Below are 22,884 nucleotides of genomic sequence, written 5' to 3' on the forward strand. Positions count from 1 at the left end.
AAAAGTAGAACACTATTGCATTTTCTTGTCTCCTCATCAGGTAATTGTAGTTTGTAGTTTGTAGTTTGTATTTTGTAAAGTATATTTATCATTGGTTTAGTGACTAAGTTTTTAAATTTTTATTTTACTAAATCTCTTTTCTTTTTCTTTCTTAGATAGCATAGTGTTCTTGAAGTCAATTGATGCTTCAGGGAATGTAAAAAATGTTGAATATCTCTATGGGTTGTTGGAGGAAGTGTTAGAGGATGTGGGTGAGGAGAATGTGGTGCAAATAGTGACTCATAATGCAACAAATTATATTGTTGCAAGTAAACTTCTTATGGAGAGGCAGCCCACCTTGTTTTGGACCCCTTTTGTTGCTCATTGCATTGACCTCATATTGGAGAATCTTGGTAAAATTCCATGGATTAAAACATGTGTAGAGATTGGAAAGAATATTTGTAAATACATATATAATCATGCTTGGGTGCTCAACCTTATGAGAAATTTCACAAATAAGAAAGAGTTGTCTCGTCTAGGAATTACCCAATTTGCAACAAATTTGGAAGGAATATTTGTAAATACATATATAATCATGCCTGGGTCCTCAACCTTATGAGAAATTTCACAAATAAGAAAGAGTTGTCTCGTCTAGGAATTACCCAATTTGCAACAATTTAATCACGTTGCAATCCTTGCTTCAATCCAAGGCTGGATTGAAACGCATGTTTGTAAGTGAGGAGCGGACGACATCATCATATGCAAAGACCACTGCAAGGATTGAGATGGCTGATTGGGTTTTTGAAGAGCATAGCTTTTGGCAACCGGCCAAGGAGACTGTGTGGTTAATTATCTATTATATTTTTCATTTTTGTTCTGATTTCCATTTCATTTCCTTATTTTTATTCACACTTGTTTATGTAAAACTTAAAACTTAAAGCTTGATGTTGCAACTTTCAACTTGTAATCTCAGTACATAGAGCCTCTTGTTGTTCTCCTACGAGTTGTTGATGGAGAGAAGCCCGCAATGGGCTACATTTATGAGGGCATGGATAGGGTGAAGGAGGCCATTAGAGCCATTTATTCAGGGAATCAACTTAAGTATGGTCCCATATGGGAGGTCATTGATCGACAGTGGCACAATCTACTTCACAGGCCTATACATGCAGCTGCCTACTACTTTAATCCGACATTCTAGTTTCGCCCGGATTTCAAGGCCGATGAGGAGGTGTTGAGTGGGCTCTACGAAGTTGTAGAGCGAATGTCACCTAATTCATCAGTTGGAGCACACATAGTTCGTGAGGTAGCGATGTTTAGGAATGCACAAGGAGACTTCTTCTCACGAGACATGCAAGCAAAACTGGACACAAATGATGCCAGGTAAAAATCTAATCAAGGCATAGTTTAAAATTTAAATCTTAAACCTTTCTATCTATGATTCAATTACCATTATCATAGACTCAAAGTTATAGAATAGAAATACTTTTTATTATTTTTTTGTTTCAAATGCTTGATGGGAGATGTTTGGTAATAAGGTGCCAAATCTACAAAAGATTGCAGTTCGTATCTTGAGCCAGCCATGTAGTGCTTCAAGATGTGAGCGCAATTGGAGCATGTTCAAGCATATTCACTCCAAAAAGCGCAATAGGTTGGCGGTGCAAAAGTTGAATGATCTTGTGTTTGTTCATTACAACCTTCGCCTCCATCACAGACAAATCTTGGGCACTGAGACATCTCCTATCACTTTAGAAGAGGTTGATCCACAAGGAGAGTGGAACACTGAGTTTGATGATCCTGTCTTCAGTGATGACTTAGAGTGGGTTGATCAGGTGGATCGAGAGGCAGAGGTAGTGGCGATGGCAGAGGAGGCTAGAGCACGAGGAGACCCATTGGAGGACCTCGAGGATGATGTGGATGAAGATATGGATGTTACTGAGCTTGAGACTTAGACACAGGCAAAGATCATGGCTACAAAACGTTCTAGGACCTATCTTAGGTGCACACATAGGACAGTTGCAGGGTCGACTGATATTGGCTCCTCTGGGCCTTAGACTTCTAGGCTCTAGCTTTTATGTTGAACTTGATATATGTTTTGAACTTTTGATGACATGGATTTCATATTCCATGAATTTTGTAGACATTTGACACTATCTATATTTCTAATGTGTAATTTCGTTTAGATTATTTCCTTCAGTGCAAGCCTAAAAATTGCATTTATACTTATGTGATCAATGTAAACTTGTGTATGTGCTTCTATTTGATGTGATTATTGTGTCTTTAATGTTTATTTATTAAAAAATGCATAAAAGAAGTTTAAAATTGTTAAAAAATCTTTGAATTTCTTGGGTTTTTCAATTTGCCGAGTCTCGCCGAGTCTGAGTCAAAAATCAGCTTGCTGAGTCCGAGGCTTGTAACTATGATTATGACACTACTTAGCCATGTGGATGCTTTAGTTGAAGATGTTATATGCTTTTATATTGCACTGAGTATTCTGGCTTTTTACTCAATATCTAAACACAACTATGTTCGTGAGGATATCGAGTTGGATAAAGTTGTTGTTAGATAAGGATGTCCATCAAATGCAATGGGAGTGCATGTCATCATGAGAAAAGTCATTATTGAATGATTAAGTCATGACTCAAGAGGAAAAATTAGGTAAACTACATCAATTAAGCTGACAGGATATTTGCATCGAGTTCTCAAATGGGCAGCATGGATCACATTACAAAAGTGATGGAGTTGATGTTCGTGATTTGTGTATTAGAAGAAAACGTGATGCTCACACCAACAAATTAACAACTTTCTCTTTTCTTTCAAAGTCATAAAGTTTCAAGTTGTTCTTTTGTAAAAGTGACTATGTCACTCATGTACCCACAAGTTAGAATTTTGGACTTCAATTTTGTAAAAGTTAGGTAAATCCTAACTTGTTTCTAAAGGGTAGTTACTAGAAGTAATAACTTAGGTAGTTATTCTAAGTGGGCACCTAAGTTGGTTATCCCAAGTAGTTATTCTAAGTGGTTGCAAAGTAGTTATCCTCAAAAGCTTATAAATATGTGACTCTTGCATTGTAAAGGGGTGACTCTTACAGAAGGGGAGATGCTGGAGAACTTTTGGATTTTACATTTTGTACTCAAAGCTTTTGAACTTGTATGCTTTCAAAAGAATAATCAAGAATGCATTTAATTCGTATGTCTTGAATGTGCTTCTTAGTTATTGTTATCAATTTCTCGTATGTTAAATTGATAATTCGTTTGTGTACTTGTGCAATCTATGGATCTTCATTACAAATGATATATGTATATGATGAAACACAGTCATACCCTGGTATCTTGGTTTGAATGTGATAAGGTAGCCTGTTCCCTCGTAGGTTGAGATTCATTATCCTTCTTTTGTCTCTGCATATCAAACATATTTTGTGCTTGAACCCCCTTTATATCTGCCATCATTTGTGAAATCCTATTTGGTGTTCGTATGTCTGCCATTGGGGTTTTTGTTATTCACCTTGTTTTAGTTTAGTTTTCTCTCCTTTTTGTACTTTTAGGTTAAAAGTACACAAAAATACCAAATACCCCCATCATACGAGGGAGCTACTCCTCTCAAACGCAGAGGAAGATTGTGGCCTTGCCACAATCTCTCCAACTGTTGGCACGGTTTGTCACTGCACTTTGGGCAAACAGGGTCAATTTCAAGTAAACAATCACAATGACAAATCTGTTTACCAACATACTCCATTGGTTAATGATTTGTTATTTATACCAGTGGATTCGTTATTTAACTGTTGTGAATAACGAGCCCTTTCTTGATTGAGTTATACTGAAGCAATAAGAATCTAGTCACTTTCAAACACATTTGCAGCATGCTGAGCTTAACCCTTGTGGGAGCCCATTTACTCCACATGCTGTGATTAAATGAAGTAATCAACAATAAAACTTTACCTGTATCTGCACATTGGACAAACTTGTTAGACAAAACCATGAATTTCAGATTTGCTCTTTGTTTTCCTCTGATACATATAATGGTTAGACTGATATAATGCATTATAGGAGTAAATTGTGTATGTAATGATGATGTATATGCAAGAATATGGTATCCTGAGCTTTGACACAATTTTGTCCTATCTCTTTGCAGACATTTGGAGTAGCAGGGTGACCTCTATGAAGGCGCTGAAGATGAAGCTGCTCAACTGCAGGGGTTCGTCATTACAAGGCAATGACGGATCCCTTGTCTTTGTTTATACTTTCATTTTTATATGCATCATTTCCTTTAATAATGCATTATGGTAGTCATTCCCATGGCTTGTGTTGAAGCATTTCATTTGACATTCATGAATAAAGAAAGCAACTTTCTCTTACACAGTTGTAAACTCTTGTTTCTTGAAAGAATACTTGCATTAAATAAATTGCTTCAGTTTATAGCATTTGTTACTTGTATGAGCACTTAGCATAATCAGATGTGTACTTTCAATCTTTTAGTGCAAATGCTGCCCCAGCTCTACCTAATTGAGCTGGAGGTGAAATTTAGGTAACAACTATCTCATTATCTTGAATGCTTCAATTTACATTTGCCATTTCAATCAGCATGGATTAGCATATAAATTATTGCTTGGTTGGACTTACACCCTTCAACCACTAGATTATCCTTATCTCAGTGTTTTCAACTAGATCGTACATCTTTTGTTGAATAGTGGTGCACCCATCACATTGATCTTTAATTCCTATAAATCTTGTGGAAAACCTTGATTGTTTTCTTTTTCCTTAGCTCCATCTTTTAGCATGTCAATAGACATCTAGATTTTTGCAGCTATAGTTCCCACATTTAAAATTAATTTGCTCTCATTAAGTTAGGAAGCTAAGGTTTGGAATTGCTGTTCAATACAACGACTGTTTCATAAAGAAAAATGGCAACATATGTGGGCTGGCTGTCCAAGAAAATTGTAGTTCCTATCTAGCACCACTAGAGTAAACACTCATAAATAGGTTTTCAAGACCTCAAATTTATATCTTTCTTATAAGACACTTCTATGTTGTATGTAAATATAAGCACTCATTCGTTGGTTCGCAAACATACATGCACGAATATTTCTTACAACACACTTAATGACTTGGAAGAAAGAAGGTTTCCCACTCCACTAGGTCAACATTTATATAGCCTCTCATCCCCTTCAAATATTACCTGAGGCAAACCACAAAAAGTTGTTAAAGGAAGCCTAGGAATTCTCTTGATTCACGACCTTTGACTATTACCAGAGGCTAAAAAGTCTTTGACAGACAGTCAATGAATTCATTCATGACTCTATCACTTTAAAGTCGGAGGACATATCCTTCTCACTTTCTGAAGATATATCTTTCAAGCTCTCTAAAATGAATTTGAAACAACAGTTTTTGTTTTAATATAGCAGAAATTTCAACTACAGAATTGGTTCTTTGATCCTTTGGGTACTCATCCATACAAAATGTATGAAATGAAATGGAAGAAAAAAGATAAGAAAATAATATAATAACTATATTTGATAAAGGAAGGTTGGGTAATATTAGGATATATCTGACTGATCACACTTATCGTATGACAACAACATGAAATAATGGACATGAGTTTTCATGAAAACATGCAAAAGGATAATTAACACATATCTGTAGTTCTTCTTTGACCGTTTTACTGATATCAGAGTCTCATGCAATTACAAAATCCTAATGCAAATGAAACCATCCAAAGTTCAATATTACAGCAAGGATAGATGGGATTTAAAGGTCACAAAAGCTCCCTATTACCAAACTACAGCAATAAAACAAAGATCTGTAAATATGATTGTCTGAAACTCTCTGGTACTATTGCAAATGTGATTCTTATGAACCTGATATCAGAGAAAAAAAAAACACGTATCAGAAATCAAAATACCCAGAAACCAGGGAAAAGACTTTGGAAAGGTGGAAATAGTTTTCAAGGAACATAGATGTTGCCAGTCACTAGAAGATCTGCTTCGATTCTCAATTTCATTTATAAGTGGATGCCATCCCAAATGCAACCGATACTCTTTCTGGTTGACTGCTCACCTTTCCAAAATTGGTCACAGCTCCAGCAAACCATAACATCAAGGGCTCTTTATCGTATGGAGGGCACAAATTTCTCTGTAATAAATGATTTACTGAGAGATTATTGTGTGTCATGCTGATGTAGACAGAATGCTGCAGGTCATGCTTTTGACCATGCATGGCTTTCATGGTTTCACAACATTCTGGCTATTTTCTTTTCTTGGAGGACACCAAATATGGTAACTAAAGTAAATCATAAGCACTTTCAACACTTTTACCATAATCAAAACAAATTTCAAGAGGACGATCATTTTCCTTTTCTACCTTTTACTTCTTTCAATCTTAATTTAGCATAGTTTCCTAGAGACATGGGAGTATGGATATGGCCTCTGGTTTGGAGCTGGGGACGCCATTCAAATCAGGGTTAATGAGTAAATGTTTAAGGGTGCAGCCATTTTATATATGAATGAAGTCACCAAAATATGTAGGTACAGAAGCAGGGAAGAGGTCTTCATTCATTTAGTGTAATTTTCTGCTAACTCTGAAATTTAATCGACAAAACTTGGGGTTGATGCCATTCCATGCTATTATCTTAAATAAAATCACCAAAAGTAACTAAAACATGCCCCTTTTTAATTTATCTGATATCTGACCTCCAAACGAGTGATGGACTATTTGCTGAGCGGTAACTAAAATTGGAGATCTCCCTTGGCCTCTCTGAAATATTGACAAACAACAGACTATCACTGACCAAAGATCTAGAATCCAAGACTGGAGATAAGCCCTTCAGAGCATCTCATATGTGGATGAATGATGGAAAACAGATTATTTGGACACATCGCAACTTTATGAACCTTTTACTTCATAATTTAATTGAATCCATTGGCCTTCTAAAATTCATTCTTCGACTTCAACATCGTGACCTGCAGCCCCCTAGTGGATCATATCAGCAAGCCTTGTAGGATCCCTCCCTTTTTTTTACTTTGTAATTTGCAATCGATTTTTCAATTCAAACTTTGAACTTAAAGAAAAAAAATGACCATGTACTATACATTGAATCATGGTTCACCAACCTCAAAATTAATGACCAAAATCCATATTTCATGTCTTGCGCTTTCATTTTGTTTTAGTTCGTCTTTATGCAATTTCTTTGGCATTAAATTAAAAAAACAGTTCTCTTTTCTCCTTTTTATGAATTTTTCAATGCTTTTTATTTTCCCAATTATTTTTAATTCATCATCTTTTATTTTGCTAAATCAATCCCAAGTAAGATTTTTTCTACTACGGTAAATGTGAAGCATGGTTTTCATCTTTTGTTTTCATCTCACTAACATGTCTCAGTTGATAAGTATTTATTTAATTTTGACGTCTTTCAGTAGGCAAGCAGTATTAATTCAAAAAACAAACCTGTGATCTTTCCTTTGGTCGCCTGAAAGAACCAGCAACCCACCTTAAAACATTTAAGAAGTCAGAAAAATGTAGTTAGGAGAAGATATAAATGATAGGAATACTTAAGAAATGATCAAACCTACCCTGAAGTCCCCAAGTAGCCATAAATAGATCCAGGGGAGCCTGCTCCAGCACTGCAATAAAATAAAATGTTATAACAGACGCAAACAGTATGTTTGCATTGTGAGTTAATATAGTTACCATTGTAACAAAGAACTGAAACAATCAAAGACAAGATCAGCCGTTGCATAAAATTAGACACAAAATACTTCTCAAAATTAAAATTTACCCTAAAGAACAAGCTCCAGCATCACCACAACAATGCAAAACTGGAACAGCTTTCAGAAAAGGAAAGCCCAGTTCTGCTGCTGCAGCCTCACTAACCTCTCCTGCTTGAAAGAGATAGCTAAATGTCATTTAAATTTGCATTTGTTTCTTGTTTTTTAATATAAGTATGATAACCATTAAGAAATTCCATAAAATCCCAATAGTAGGGTCAACTTTTGACAGGACCTAATGTTTGAAGAAGATACAACATTGTAAAAAGAAGTTAAAAAAATAAGAAGAATTTTGAAAAAAAGAAACATATTTAAACCCAAGTGCGTGCTCATGAATAGATAAAAGATAAGATAATTTTCAAAAATAACAGAATGATTGTCCAAAGAGTTAAATTGAAGATTTGGTATGTGCAATAGAAGACCCTAGAACCTTGCTGGATCTTAGGATGAAAAGGAGATTTCACTCTTAACTTCATGGTAGAGTAATAGTAGAGTAAGCTGGTCTGCTGTGTTTCTCGGACTGCGAAATAAAATCAAAAGGGAAGGGTTCAGGAAGCCTACGGACAAAGATGATAACAGCTGATGCAGTGGGTAGACAGATTTCGATAAACCGGTTCTTGTTTCGCTAGAGATACCCTCACAACTAGACAAAAACGGTGCAAGCTCCAAGGGATGAAGGATTTTCAGACCGGAGACACTCGTTTTAGGCACCAAATTTTGGCGCAGCCTAAGACGAACACCTGCAGTTGAACTAGCACAATTTTGGGTTCAGACTAACCATGCACGGTGACCTACAATCAGTAGACCCCCAATGGTATGAACCAAAAATGCATCAAATACCCCTCTACACTTCACCATTAAAATCCCTGCACTCTAAAATTTAACTAGCTGAAAGAAACCATGCAGTCAGACATAAAACAAAGACAACAAACACCATATTTCAATGTTCATATATTTGCTTCAGCTGCCATTACAACAATTTCTGCAACATCTCTATGCTATGTTTAAAATCTAATCTATTCTAACTCTAAAATCTAACTATCTAACTCTAACTGTCTAACCCTTTACAAAAGAAAAGCCTCTGTCTTTTATAGAATTTACAATATGAATCAGAGGCTAGGATGGATTGCATCCAAGGGTCCTGACCTCCCTTCCAGAAGCCGGCAGCCTTAACCCATGCCCATTAAACTCTTAGTCATCTATTCAACCACTATCTTAACTACCTACAACTATCTGGATTCAATTTGATTCTATCCGGTGGTTGGACATAACTAACCTATGTCCCCTTTGTTTTAAAATATCTTGACTGGGGCCCACAGGCAGTCTTACAATAAAACAGTTTCAGTTTTCAGAAACTGCTTCTGGAATTAAATCCAGTTGTGTATTTCTCGAGAATGCATAGACTTGCAGAATTCAGAGTGTTCTTTGGTCTTTGGTCCTGGTGATGGACTTTAGCATGTTGTTCAGCGGCACGATTCCCAATGCTTGGTTCAGATCTCGCACTTCTGCAGCGCGTTCCTGCATCTTCTTCTTTTCCAGCTTAGCGCCTGGCTTTGATTGCGATCCTTCTTCGATTTGCGTTTTCAGGGCTTCTCCTGGTTCTCTTCGATGACGTCCTGGGACCTGCAAACCATTGATTTCACTTTAATAAATCAATTTGAAAAATTAATTAATTTAATTTAACAAATATTAAATTTTATTTACGACGTCTGGCTTCGAGAAGACCTTTGTGAGATGTATCTTTTAAATGTCGTCTTTCTCTTCGAACGTGAAATCCGATCCTCGTCCAAGATGTGTAATTTTCACTTTGCTATAAAAATATGGCTAACTTGATTAAAATTCGACATTTTATTAAAAGGCTGAACTGTAGTGTCTTTTAAATGCATCCTTTTGATGAATTTTGACAATATTAAGCGAAATGTGAGATTTCCTTTTCAAGTTACTTGCCTTTGTAATCCAAATTTTGGGAATTTTAGCCTAAATGGGAGATTTTAACTAGACACTTTAATCGCCCTCCTTTGCAATTTCGGACTTAAAAGGGACTTTGTAAGGCTTTCAAGAATTTCGGGTTTGAAGAAGATTTTGAGAGTTTAAGTCCATTTTCGGGCATTTTGGGTAAAATGGTTTTTGCGCGATTTCTACAATTTGCAATTTTCAGCTAACTTAGCACCCTTTTCAAACTTTCTATTCTCCTCGCAACTCAGCTAAGAGGGCCGACTTTGAGAGTTTGCGCGAGATTTTATTTTAGACATTTTCGGGCTTGAAGGCCACTTTGCAAACCTAGGCGATTTACCTTTCTTTTCACATTTTCGCGATTTTTGGGCTAGGAGGGCTTTTTCGGGCAAAAAGCATATTTCTTCACGATTTATGACATTTTTGGGTTATGAAAGGCCTTTGTAAATAAAGTTAGGTAAACGCCTTACTTTACACTCCCACGAATTTCGCGTTTTCGGGCTAGGGGGAGTTTTTGAAAATGTTTTTAAGTTTTAACGCTTTACCTTCTGTTCTCCACTTTCGGACTAAAAGCCCCTTTTGAAAAGTTTATAAAAATGACGCCTTACTTCATTTTCGGGCTCAGAGGGCACTTTGAAAAGTTTTAAAGTTAGCAATTTTACCTTATTTTTGAAATTCGGCCTAAGAGGGTTTTTTGCAAATTTTAATGCCTTACCTCTCATTTTCCATTTTCGGCCATTTTGCAAAGTTTATAAGTTAAAACGCTTTACCAATTTTCGAAATTCGGCCTAAAGAGGCCTTTTGCAAACTTTATGAAGATTATATTTCACTTACCCTCCATTTTCGAGCTGAAAGGCCCTTGTGCAAACTTAACGCGATTTACACTTAGCCCGCATTTTGGCTTGTGAGGGCGATATCAAGCAACTTTAGTTTACTTCCCATTTTCGGGTCATATTGTCATTTTCCGAATTTGGAAAACCCCAAGTCATTTTCGGCTCAAACAACGATATTGCGAACTTGAACTCCAGAAGCCTTTTCGGCATAAAAACCAACTTTGGCACGATACTTTGGATTTTCGGGCCGAAATGGGGTTTTCGCGTGACCTTGTCTTCTTTGCTTATCTATTGCCAAACTCAGGCAAACCAGCAAATTACGATTTCGGGAGCCTTAGTGTTTTCGGCCTCAGAGATTTATTGTCGGTATGAATGGATTTTCGCGTTGAAGGGATTTCTATGGGATTTCTTCTTTATTCCATTTTTTCCCACTACGCGGGCAGACCAAACTTGACACGGGGTCCCTTGTCAAAGAGGGGGCGTGTGTGCTAGACGCACAACACATACCTTGTACTTTTTCCCTTCATTTTGTACTCACTTTGACTAGGTTATCCTTCACACAATGAGTAGTGTACAAGTAGCACATTTTTTACACAAAAGTTGGCATATTCCCTAAACCTATCCTAATTCTGTCTCCACACATCCTTAGGACTGGTACTGATCTTCAATTTACCCATTTGCCTACCTAATTCAAAATTGCAGCACAAAATTGAACCTGGTTTGATTCCAAAGCAGAAAATCAACCCCTGCCATTTTTAATTTTAATTTTAATTGGGTCCAAGTCATCCCCTTCCAACAAGCCATCATGTGTTGACTTGAGGTGCAAAACATTTCAAATTGTATGCTAAGGTTGCTGAGGTGTTGCATTAAGGACAGACCCTAATTCATTTTAACACATCATCTAGATCTAGAAGCATTTATGACACATCCATAGAGAGAAAAATCAAAGTATTAGCATTGTGTCATCTGCTTATATAATCTTAGGCATCTTGCATGATTGCTCGATGTCTTTGATCATTGTTTTAAGCCATTAAATTGATCGAACCAATGGTTTGACTAGGGAGAATTTCCCTACCCAGCAAGTTCCTCAAGGTGTTTATCAACACTTTTAGTCTCTTTATCACAGATATACATATTCGAAGTTAAGGAAAACCAATTGTTGAGCAATAGAACATCAGATATCAATTTCACATGTAGAAAGTGGATTCTTTGAAAAAAAGTCACTTTGTCTTTTGTTTTAAATCCAACTCATTTTTGGACCATGAAATTAACCCTCATTGAATGCTAAGAACAACTCAATTCAAATTTTGTCATTCTACTTCCAACACATCCAAGAACAAGTGATTTATGAGTCGCAATGCAAAATTTATAATCAACAGAATGGACAGCTATCTACCAATTGTCATCTATGTTTGATACCATGATCTTAGTATTAATACCTAACGCATTAACAAATAGGTTTGCATTCATCAAGAAGGGAACATGAAAAGTATTGTGCCTGATCTAGTTACAATGACATGAAAACTGGTAAGCTTATACTTATGATCTTGGAATTTACTGAAGACAGTGCGGTTCCAAGATGAGTGACTGCCAAAAAGGCAAGGAAGACTTACAAATTATGTGAGCATCATTTAGGTTTCTATCAGAGAATAAGCCATGAATCTTTTAGGCGTTAAAACACCTCTAAACAAATAAGAAATTAACTTGGAGTACTATTTTCTTACAAATACAATTGAACTAGCATTGGATAGTGTTGATCTATCATTCAAGTGTCTCTATCCTAGAACAAGGGAAGATAGTACTAGATGAATGTTGGCACTATTTCACTCTTGCCAGAGGATCCCTTGCATTAATTTTGTTAGAAAATTATCATGCCAAGATCAACCACCAAAAATTAGATCCTAAATGAAAAAGTAAATCAGAAAATTAATAGTAGAACATAAAAGAACAAATATGAGACAAGATTTTTGAAGTGGGAAAACTGTTTGATAGAACAAAACCCAACGTCTTAATGAAGATGTCAACTAGAAATCTTACGCTGCTCACAATATCTCCGCTACAAAACACGTGAGAGTTTCAAAATAACAAGATAAGTTAGTACCACCATAAAGAAAAGAAATAGAGAAACTCTATTTATAAAGATGAAAGGAGGAGTTATGCATGTAACTCCAAGTCTTTGTATTTGCCACCTTGCATTATTGTGTGCCTACATGTCTTATTCCTCATGACATGAGGCATGTGCATATGCATGCAAAGAAAATGATTTATAGTCCAATGTTTCCTTACAAAGAATATAGTGACAATAAAGGAGTTGCAGTCTAATATTCTTTGTAAGGAATATAGTGACCTCTAAGAAAGGAATACGCTCCAAGCAATTTTAGCTAAAATATTGTGAAAACCCTACACTATTTTCCTTTGTGAAGATCTATTTTTTCCATCAATTGGTCTGAATTAGGACATGCTTTGTGGATTTTGGAATTATTTAATGTCCCCATTTTTAGGTTCTCTAGCAATGCAGTTGTCACTGACATTTTGGGTTTGTGTCAGCTTGTTTAGAGGGGTAATTTGATGTAACCAGTGAGCTCAAATGGTTTATAGGAGTCATATGGCGCTTTCAGATGTTATTTTTCAGCTTTTGGTTTTGGCTCCAAGATTCTTGGAGGGAGCATCTATTTTTAGTAAGTCAACTAGTTGGGTCTGTTTATCATCTTTCATCATTGGGATCACTCCTATGAAGTCAAATTTCAATTCCGAGGAATTTCAACCATTGTCGCTAATTGGGTGTATTATTGAGCTATATTTAATTAAATTCACAAAGGTTGCAATTTTAATTAAAATAATTTATCGAGCAACTTAGTGTTATAGCTCGTTGGAAAGAGAATAGAAATTTTTAAATGTTGAGATGCTTAAAAGTGACTTTAAGTGCCAAAAATGTTTAAAAAGTAAATTGAATCACTTTTTGGAGTCAAAATTTTGAATTAATAAATTAATAAAGAGATTTTAGAAGAGGGTTTCTAAAATCTTCCCTAAAAAGCTTATAAAGAGGGGGATGGAGAGTTCATTTGGTATGTTGAGTTTATTATTTCTACTATTTCTCTCTAAGAAAACCTTGTGTGATTCTGGAGATTTGGACTTGGTCTAGTTCTAAAGATTTGGACTCGGTCCATCTCAGCCTTCCTGAGGACAAAAATCCTCTTGAAGAAGACTAGCTACACTAGTGAAAGATCTACTCTGGCTAGTATTTGTTGGAGATATCTTATAGGTATTTCATAGTGCTTTTATATTTGAGATTTCTTTGTGGTTTTTTCCAATGTCTAGATTGTAAGAGATTTTCGCATTGACATTTGGACGATTCAGAAGCAACATATTCATTTGGTTTGCATTAAACCTTGCTTGGCATGGATATATCACTTCTTCTTGGTGTGAAATCTTCTTACTTTGGCGTGAGGGTTTGGCACTTAATTTGGGTGTGGTTAATAACTTTATTTCTTAGCATGGAAATCCTTCTTAGCTTTGGCATAAAGTTTTTAGCTTTGGCATCAATTCATATTTTAATGGCACGAGACTTCCCTTGTCTTTGGCATAGAAGTAAGAGAGAAGTTTGGTGTAGATTGGCAAGAGATAAAGAAGGGTTTGGCTTTTCCACTGATGGCATTTGTGGTGTCTATCCTTGCTCTCAAAGTAGAAGCTGAAAATTTAGACGAGGTCTTTGAAGGAGGTTTAAGTGCAGCTGTTGATTGATGCTTCAGATTAGTAAATGTATTTGCTTCTGTAGCATTGGGATTTGCTAAGGTCAGAAATCAGACATCTTTCCTTGTATTTCTGTAACAGCAAATTAGAAAATTAAGAGAACAATGCCATTTCTATGCTGATCGTTGGAAAATATTTCAGAATAAATTCAGATTTAATATTGCAGCAAATAGGGTCACAGGTTTATATTTTGAAAATTGTTCTTTCTAATTATTGAATGGTTTATGATATTCTCTTCTTCGTGTAAGTTTGTTTTCTCTGTTGAGGACAAATATTATTCCAAAACATATTGCAAATCTGAATACAATTGCAAGTCTGAAACAAACATTTAAACCATCTGATTATTTTTCATGGCCAGCAAGTTAATGTACTTTGTCAGTGGAGTATGCAAATTGTTTGACAAAATAACAGAGTGGGCAAGGCAAAAAAAGTTGGTTCTAGGAGAAGGCAGCATACTACAAATTAAAATCCTCTTCCTCTGCTTTTATTTGCACCCTAATATGCTGACTTGTCTTTTAAACCTTCCATCTACTCCATTTTCTGGTCAGCTCTATCTTGTTGAACTTCTTTTATGCCTTGATAATCTCAACATTCCTTTCCATTGTTTTAAACCTCATTCTTCACTTTAACAATGCATTTGAAGACTTCCTTTCACTGTTCCTCCAAGACCATATAATAAATAAGACAAAACCAACATACACAAATAGGACAAAGTCTGAAACATGACTTTTGTCTTAATAAAAAAACAAAGATTCAGCATAATATTTTTAATTTTACTAAAGTTGCCATTTTAACTGAATTATTTAATCAAGCACCTCATTATTATAGCTCGTTGGAAAAAGAACAGAAATATTTAAATGATAGGATGCTAAAAAGTAACTTTCAATGCCGGAAATGTTTGAAAAGTAAAATAAATCACTTTTTGGAGTTAGAAGGCTTAAAAAATTAATAAAGTGATTTTAAAATAGAGTTCCTAGAAAGTTCCCAGAAAGGCTTATAGGCTTATAAATAAGAGGTTTGAGAGCTCATTTGGTATGTTGAAGTTTATTCTATTTCTTTGATTGAGACCCTTGTGGTTGGAGTTTGGAATTGTTCCATCTCAGCCTCTAAAGGACGAGAACCGTCTTGGGAAGATCAATTTCGGTGGTGAAAGATTCCACCCTAGCCGGTGTTTGGCAGAGTCACTCAGATTTACAGCTAGATTCGGTGTTGCAACAACTCTACCCTAGCCAGTTTGTTGGAGATATCATTTAGGTATTTCACAATGCATTTAAAGATTGGGGTTTTCTAATTTGCAAGCTATTCTCTTGAAGAAGTTACAAGAAAGTTTTAGGTTATTGAAGAGTTTGCTGTTCTAATGATATTATCATTTTCCCTTGCTGAGAACGAAGGTTTATTTATTATTATCTTCTTGGATGCCCTTTTTCTATACTCGCCTTATTTTCAGCTTCATTGTGTTTGGTGATTAAGAAAAGGAGAATTACATTTGAAAATATTTGAGGCGCCATTCTAGGTTTTCTCTATGGGCGAATTGATCCTCATAAGTATTGGCATGATACTTGGCATGAGACCTCTTGGAGGTATTTGACAAGCTTTTTGAGGAAGAATATTGTTTGCATATGGTGCATTGGGCCTTCTTGCAGGTACGACTTGTCCTTGGATGCCAAGGAAGATTATAATGGACTTTACTGGAACGTGAAGAAGTTTGGGAGTCTTGGCTGCTACCAATTCAGTGTTATGCTGAGTGGCTCAGTTCAATATCGAAAGTGTGGGTCTTCTATATTTGCTGTTTGCAAGCATCACACTTGCTATGGTTTGTATGAGCAGATCCATGGACTGACACTTGACTGAGAATCATCAAATACTTATTGCAGACTCTTTTGACAGAGATTTCAAGGGTTCAAGTTCAAATTTCCATTTTGATTTTTCTGAGTACAGTTCTGTGGTTGCATGAGTGTTAAAATCTGCCACTAAAGGGATTTTTTCCACTGCAGACCAGTACGTGTGGGTGAAGTATGTAGAGATTCATAAGATGGGTGGATATCTTGGTACTAATGTGCTGCTATATGTACTTTCAGAACTGTGCAAGTGTAAAGATCAGGAATAATATTCTTTACAAACTTGTATCAGTTTTTGACAAATGAATGAAAATTTTTAATTTGCAGTCTATTGGTATTTTGGAAGGCTACAAACTGTTATTACATATTCATTTAATTCAGAGAAAAAAAATCATTCTAAACACATATCAAACATTTACCAATATCCTTACAAACTGGAAAAACAAATCTGCACTGTCAAGCAAACTGTTTGACAAAATATCTGACACTGAAAAGGTGAAAAAAATTGTGTAAATCCATAGGGGATTTTACATCAATAATGGCGTGGAGTTAGTGGTGTGGAATCTAAACGCTGAGTGTCCCATTACTGCTATCATGGAAATCCATTCAGACTGTATTGGGACAGATTTCTGGTATATTTCATATTTTTATCTCTACTGGGTGCAAACAATACATATTCTGAGTGACACAGCTGGTGTGTGATCCCTTTGGAAAGCTGTTTGAGGAAGTTTGGAGGTCGAGTGAGCATCCAATGCCCCTGGCGTGAAGATTGGAAAGTTCAAATCATGGCACAGACTTGAATTGCTAGCAAATCGAACTAGCATTCCTGCAAAATTTAAATTGTTTCAGATTGTCTCGGAAAAAACACTTTGCTGGAGGTCGAGATTGGTCTTAAATATTCTGTTATATATTTGTAATATGCCTACAGTAATTTAAATAAAGAAATTAATTTGGTCATTACATGGTACTGTTGATGTGTTTTTATACACTATGCAACACAGAATAAAATGCCAAAGGCACTCTATCCTCTCTTGATCAAAATCTCCTCGGATGCTAAATTATGTGATCAACCGAGATGACTCCAAGCTTTCTATTGTCAGGTCTTGACATGTAGATAGCTCAATGGTTGTGATGTGATTTGCTGGAATCACAAGGGGACTTACGTAGTTGATTGTAGGAGACTAAATTCTTAATCACAGGGAATGTTGTTTGTCTTTTCTTACTACTAATGATTGCTTTTTTTTCTAAAATGCAAAAGGTTGAGGGTTGAGAGATCCTAAACTAAACCTACAATAAGCAAGTTTTAGTGAAACTTAACTAGGCTTTGCTTTGACATGCAATGGACATCTTCACAAAGCTAGTGCAATCTTCTAAGGATAGCTAATAATGTTCAAATTACCACTCACAATCATCAGTACCATTCCAAAAATGCATACTAATGAATGAATAGCAATTGAAGTTGATCTTAATAATAGAGTTCAGTTGACCACGCAAAGTAATTAACAATCAGCCAAATACAAGTAGTATGAACATGAAAGTTTCACCATAAGTCTTGCACAATGATCTTTCATTCATTCAAAACAACTAAGTAAACTTTAACTTTAACTTGAGAAGATAGGTAACCATCCAAATACTCCAAGATGTAAACATAAAATCACCAAGCTTCAATATCTTATATTAATCCAGCAGCAATGAAGCAACAATTCTCCAAGTCTCTCATTGGTTACAAATAAAAAAATGGCAGCTTATATAGAGCTCCAAATACAAATAAAGGGCCAAGATCAAACTAAAATCAATGGCCAAGATTGAGACAACTAAACCCTAATTAGGGTTAGCTATAACCAACTAACTAATTGCCAAACTTTATCAAAAACCAGCCAATAAAAGATGAACACCTTCCTTGGCACAAAATGTGAGGAAAGAGAACAAATGGCAAATTTCCATGCCAACTAGGACTGCAACAAACTTTCTTCTAGAAAAACGTTCACTTTGTCTCTCTCTTTGATAGCAAATACAATGAACCTGGACATGACCATGTCAAGCTCCTCCATGGATATGCTTGGCATGATGTCAAGCTTGAACTCAACAACATCCAACGTTTCAGCACAAGTGGCAAAGGTTCTTTGCCATTCCAATTCTTGTTTCCTAAAATTTTCCATGAATGTCGTAATGAAGAAACATTGCTCAAAAGAGTCGCTGAAAAGCTTGTAGCTGGAAAGAAAATGCATTTCACTTTGCTTTGCAAATCATCAATACTCAAGCCGTCCTCATCAATAGTCTCTTGCACATACATTTTTTTGATTGACTTAAGGAGCTGAACCTGAATTCCTTTAAGTGTTGCTTCCATTTTGATACAATCCTCCTTCAACTTCTCAAGAGTCTCCTTCTTAGCTACCAAGGCACGATACCATCGGCTGAAGCTGTAAACTACCTTTGCCTCTATTACTCATCCATCTATCAAAGTTTGCCTAGGAATATCTTTCAATGCTTGCAAACATAAGATAGTCTTGTCTTGAATAACTTGGAAGTCTTCCCACAATTCAATTGTGTTATGAATCCGACACAAGAATGATGTGACCTTATCATAGGTTTGCACAAACTCTCTAGTAAATACATTTGTTTGATCAAAGTTACCCTCAAACCATCCATTTTTTGTTTGAGCTATCATCCTTGTCTCCTCAACGCCTTCAACTGCTTCCTTGGAAAGTATTTCAAGAGAGACAAATGTTTCACCTTCTTCTCTAAATGGCTTTGTCAACCGTTGTATATAATCTATCAACTGTCTGGTTTCTTGCTTGAATTGTCTTTTCTTTTTAGTCTAGATCCTCAATTGCTCTTACATATTAAAGACTGAACCTCGTAGATCATCCACTGCTTGATGCTTGGTGATAGGACCTAGATCAATCTCCCTTATATAATAGTCTTCAGCTATGATCTCTTCTCCTAGTTTATCAACTTTTGGAGTTGCCACTTGCATCAGTCGGGACATTTATAATTTTGGAATATTTCTTGGGTTTCTTTTCTTTAGTTTGATTCATCCAAGCTAGCAAAGCATCCAAATCCTTCACCTCATCAATCACTGTTATGGGCTTCTTCTTCATTCTTTCCCTTAGCCATTCCAGTACTTCACTTAGCTTCTCATCATCTTCTTCCATCTCAGCTTGTTGTTGATTTCCTCTTGGGGGTGCAATTGTCTCTTCATGGAAATCTTCCTCATGAACATGCGTATCCATCCCTAGCATCTCTCCAACAGTATTTGCTTGTTGATTGTGTGGAGGCTCTTCATTGAGAGGTGGTGAATTAACTTCCACATCATTTTACTAAATGGTTTCATTTGATTCATTCACACTCCTTCTATCTTGTAAATTAGGAGTAACTCCATCTCCTTCTTGAGATTCATCCCTTACCTTTGAAGCTACATTCATAACCACAAAGATATCAACTTCTCTCACAAAAGAGTTGCTAGTAGTGGACTGAGTGGTTGCTGATTTGTGTCTCTTTTGCTGCATTGGCTCATCATTCATTCCCTTTCTTTTTATTCCTTGACATTGTGAACTCTCAGGAACATCTTTTTCTACATCATGGCTCCCTGCCTTGTAATGTCCCCTTCTCAACAGTAATCGGTTCAGTCGGCCATTAGCCTATTTTGGAGACCTGTAGACTAGCTGAAAGCAGAAATTAGGGTTTCCTCCTTCTAGGGGGATGTTTCGGCATTTTCGGTGGCTTGCATGTTGGAGTTTTACAGTTTTGATTTTGAATTCGTTGTGGGTTTTCAGAAAGCTTCACAATGATGATACATGCATAGCAAGTAGTGGAGTTTGGTAAACTTACTATTTTTAGTAAGTAAAAGGCAAGGACAGCTCATTTCTCTGGGTTTTTCTAGGTTTTCTGAGAGCTTCGCGATGGTGTGACATGCAAATGAATCTGAAGACTTTTCCGGACTTACTATTTTTAGTAAGTTGCGATGGCTGCTCAGAATGTGGTTAAAATGCATTTGGACACACTTACTATTTTTAGCAGTATGCTATTTTTAGTAAGTGCTATTTTTAGCAATGCTATTTTTGGTAGGGTTCCTGCAGCTCAGCGCAGTGGTTATATCTGGCAGGGTAGTTCTTTCAGTTGATCTCCCATACTCTTGGAGCTTGTTTTGGCAAGTTTAGTATTTGATGGAAAATGGTGTTTTAATAGGAATTATAACTTAAGGCAATATGGACGATTTATTAAAGGGATTGCTTAAGTTATATTAAAAGTCATTTTTATATGGTGGGCGCTCATATTATGTATTATTTGCATTTTAATAAAGTGTCTTGTCTAGGCAAAATGGGATGACTTGGTGAAGGATGAAATGAAATGCAAATTAACAGTGAATTTGAATGTCATTGTTTAGTCCCACATTGGAGGGAAAAGGAGGTTCGAGTTTGGAGGAAGTTATAAATAAGTGTCTTGGCCTTCATTTGAGACTATCTTTTCTTAATTTAACGAAGTGTTGTCGAAATTATTTCAGACTCTTGCTTCGAGGAATGCATACCTCCTACCCTCCTTCAATTTCGTACTTGAAAGATAGCCCCTAGCTGAATGTTGTGATTGTTTCTCATTCAGAGGAGTAGATTGAGCTCAAAGAAGATGAAGTTATTTTATGCTTTTTGATTTTGGAGTGTTGTTTTCAGATTCTGGAGTTTGTTGTGTTTATGGTGCTAAAAGTGAAATTCATTCATAAGTCTCTGAGAGTTCAGTTGTCGTTTCTAGGTATTCATCGTATGTTTTCCTCATGCCTAAGTGAGTCATTTTGCTAAGTTTTGTGATTTTTGGAGCTGATTTGGAATTTATAGACAAAATCGCACTTTCTCCCAGGCCATACCATGTTGGAGGTTGCCTTGGAAAGCGTGCATTGATGTTTTGATCCAATTTGCAGCGGATTGTTGTTTCTGTCTTGGATGCCTCCTCTCCACGGACCATTTGTAGTTGATTTCAAGTCATTCGGAACTACATGGAGAAAGTTATGAGCATTTAGGTGATTTCTATTCTTGCTGGTCTGTGATTTCAGTACACTGTTCTTCATATCAAACTTGAAGTATTTACCTGTTTGGATACTTTTCATATGCTGGATAGCTCATATTTGTTAGAAGATAAATTCCTAACATTTTGGTGTGTTTGGATATCAATTATCTATTGTAATCTGCAAGCTAATACTCTCATTGTAACGCTGAAATTAGTAGCACTGATCAGCCTTTGTTTAATTGCATTTTACATTTTGTATGCCCACTGAAAAAGTGGAAGAGGATGGCCTAGCCGCCTATCTTTAATTTCAGTTGGTTTCATAGTCCTCCCACTGAATAAGTGGTTGAGTGATCTTATTTTCAGTATTGTAATAATTGTCCTCCCATTGAAAAGTGGTTGAGTGATCTTATTTTCAGTATTGTAATAATTGTCCTCTTGCTGAAAAGTGGTAGAGTGATTTACATTAAGTTGTTCTTGCCTGTTGGACAAGAAGAAGTGGCTGGCTTGCCACCTAGCATTGTACTTTCAGCTTGTTTTGGAGCTAATGATCCCTTATTCACCATATGCTCTCACCTCACCCACAATGGGCTCTTGGTGATCAAAAAGTGGAAGGGTTACCTTTCAGTAGTATTATATTTCTCTTTCCTAACCCTAACGAGTGCATTGTGGTGTTTAAATTTGAAAAAAAAAATAAAGGGGGCATTTCATTCCTCTTGTGTGTTTACTTCATTTTCCACGGTTTCATCCTCGAATTCTTTTGAATATTCATATTTGGAGGATGATGACTCTTCATTGTTCATTAATTCAAAGGTCAAAAGGATGTGTTTCTCCCTTAGCTTATCAACTTGTTGAAGTATCCATCTCTTAGTGTTTTCTATCACTGACTGATCAATTACCTTAGGTGGAATAGTCTCTGGGATGGACCAATCTAATGAAGGAAGAGGTCCACCTTTCTCCTTATCAACATTCTACAATATAATCCTATCATCTTCCTCAAGCTAATCAGGCACACGCAATACTTTTGTAAGTCTGATCAATTGAAGTGATAGCTTTGAATATGCCATCTTATCTCATAGTCATCTGTTGCATCAGCCCAATGATCCTCAATATGCATGAAATGATGGAACTTCTTCTTATTCATTGTCCTACTATTGTGGTAGGGGTCGAAGTTACTCCTTGTTGTGTGTGTCTTGAGGTTGTAATATTGCAACTCTTCCTTGGATCCTTGTGCTGCTTGTATGTAATGTTCCCCAAATAATTAAATAAACCGTGAAAATAAAGATGACATAATATTAATTATTTTTTATATTAGTATTCTGATTTGGGATGGATATAAATAATTAATATTGTCATTATACTTTGTTAACGCATTATGAATAAAGGTAGTTCGTAAAACTACTTGGGGGGGGGTGAATAAAATGGCAAGGCGTAAGTGTTGAAGCATGCCTGGAAGAAGAATTGTATTCCTAAGTGACAAGATTCGAACTGGAACAATTCCCCTTTCGTCAGTAAAATCTGGCCTATTGGTGGAGATGCGGGGCGTAAGCAGTAGGGTGGAGTTAGGCTGGTGTACGTCGTGGAATACTGCATTGGCATGAGTCCCAGAATTTATGCACAAACCTTATGTTCGTGACGGGATGTTATTTCCGAACACAGTGTCGGGTATGATTTCCGAACGTAGTGCGGGTGTTATTTCCGGATGCAGTATCGGGTGTGAGTTCGGAACACAGTGCTAGTGTGACTTCCGAATGCAGTGAAGGGGTGATTTCTGAACGCA

At 36.3% G+C, this 22,884-nt stretch overlaps 1 protein-coding gene across 9 annotated transcripts in view; it reads right to left on the minus strand.

The window, feature by feature from the left end:
• LOC131038497 (uncharacterized) overlaps positions 1–22,884 on the minus strand; it is a 413,595-nt gene that overhangs the window by 189,913 nt on the left and 200,798 nt on the right. For 6 of the 9 annotated variants that reach the window (XM_057970943.2, XM_057970942.2, XM_057970938.2 and 3 more), the window contains exons 8-10: positions 7,747–7,849; positions 7,541–7,591; positions 7,416–7,458 (exon numbers count right to left, since the gene is read on the minus strand). In XM_057970943.2, the coding sequence (XP_057826926.2) occupies positions 7,416–7,458; positions 7,541–7,591; positions 7,747–7,849 (197 nt within the window). The remainder of the gene's footprint in view (positions 1–7,415; positions 7,459–7,540; positions 7,592–7,746; positions 7,850–22,884) is intronic. The other 3 variants (XM_057970937.2, XM_057970940.2, XM_057970941.2) reach the window with 1 other exon arrangement.

Source organism: Cryptomeria japonica, chromosome 10, assembly GCF_030272615.1.
Source record: "Cryptomeria japonica chromosome 10, Sugi_1.0, whole genome shotgun sequence".
Taxonomy (NCBI): domain Eukaryota; kingdom Viridiplantae; phylum Streptophyta; class Pinopsida; order Cupressales; family Cupressaceae; genus Cryptomeria; species Cryptomeria japonica.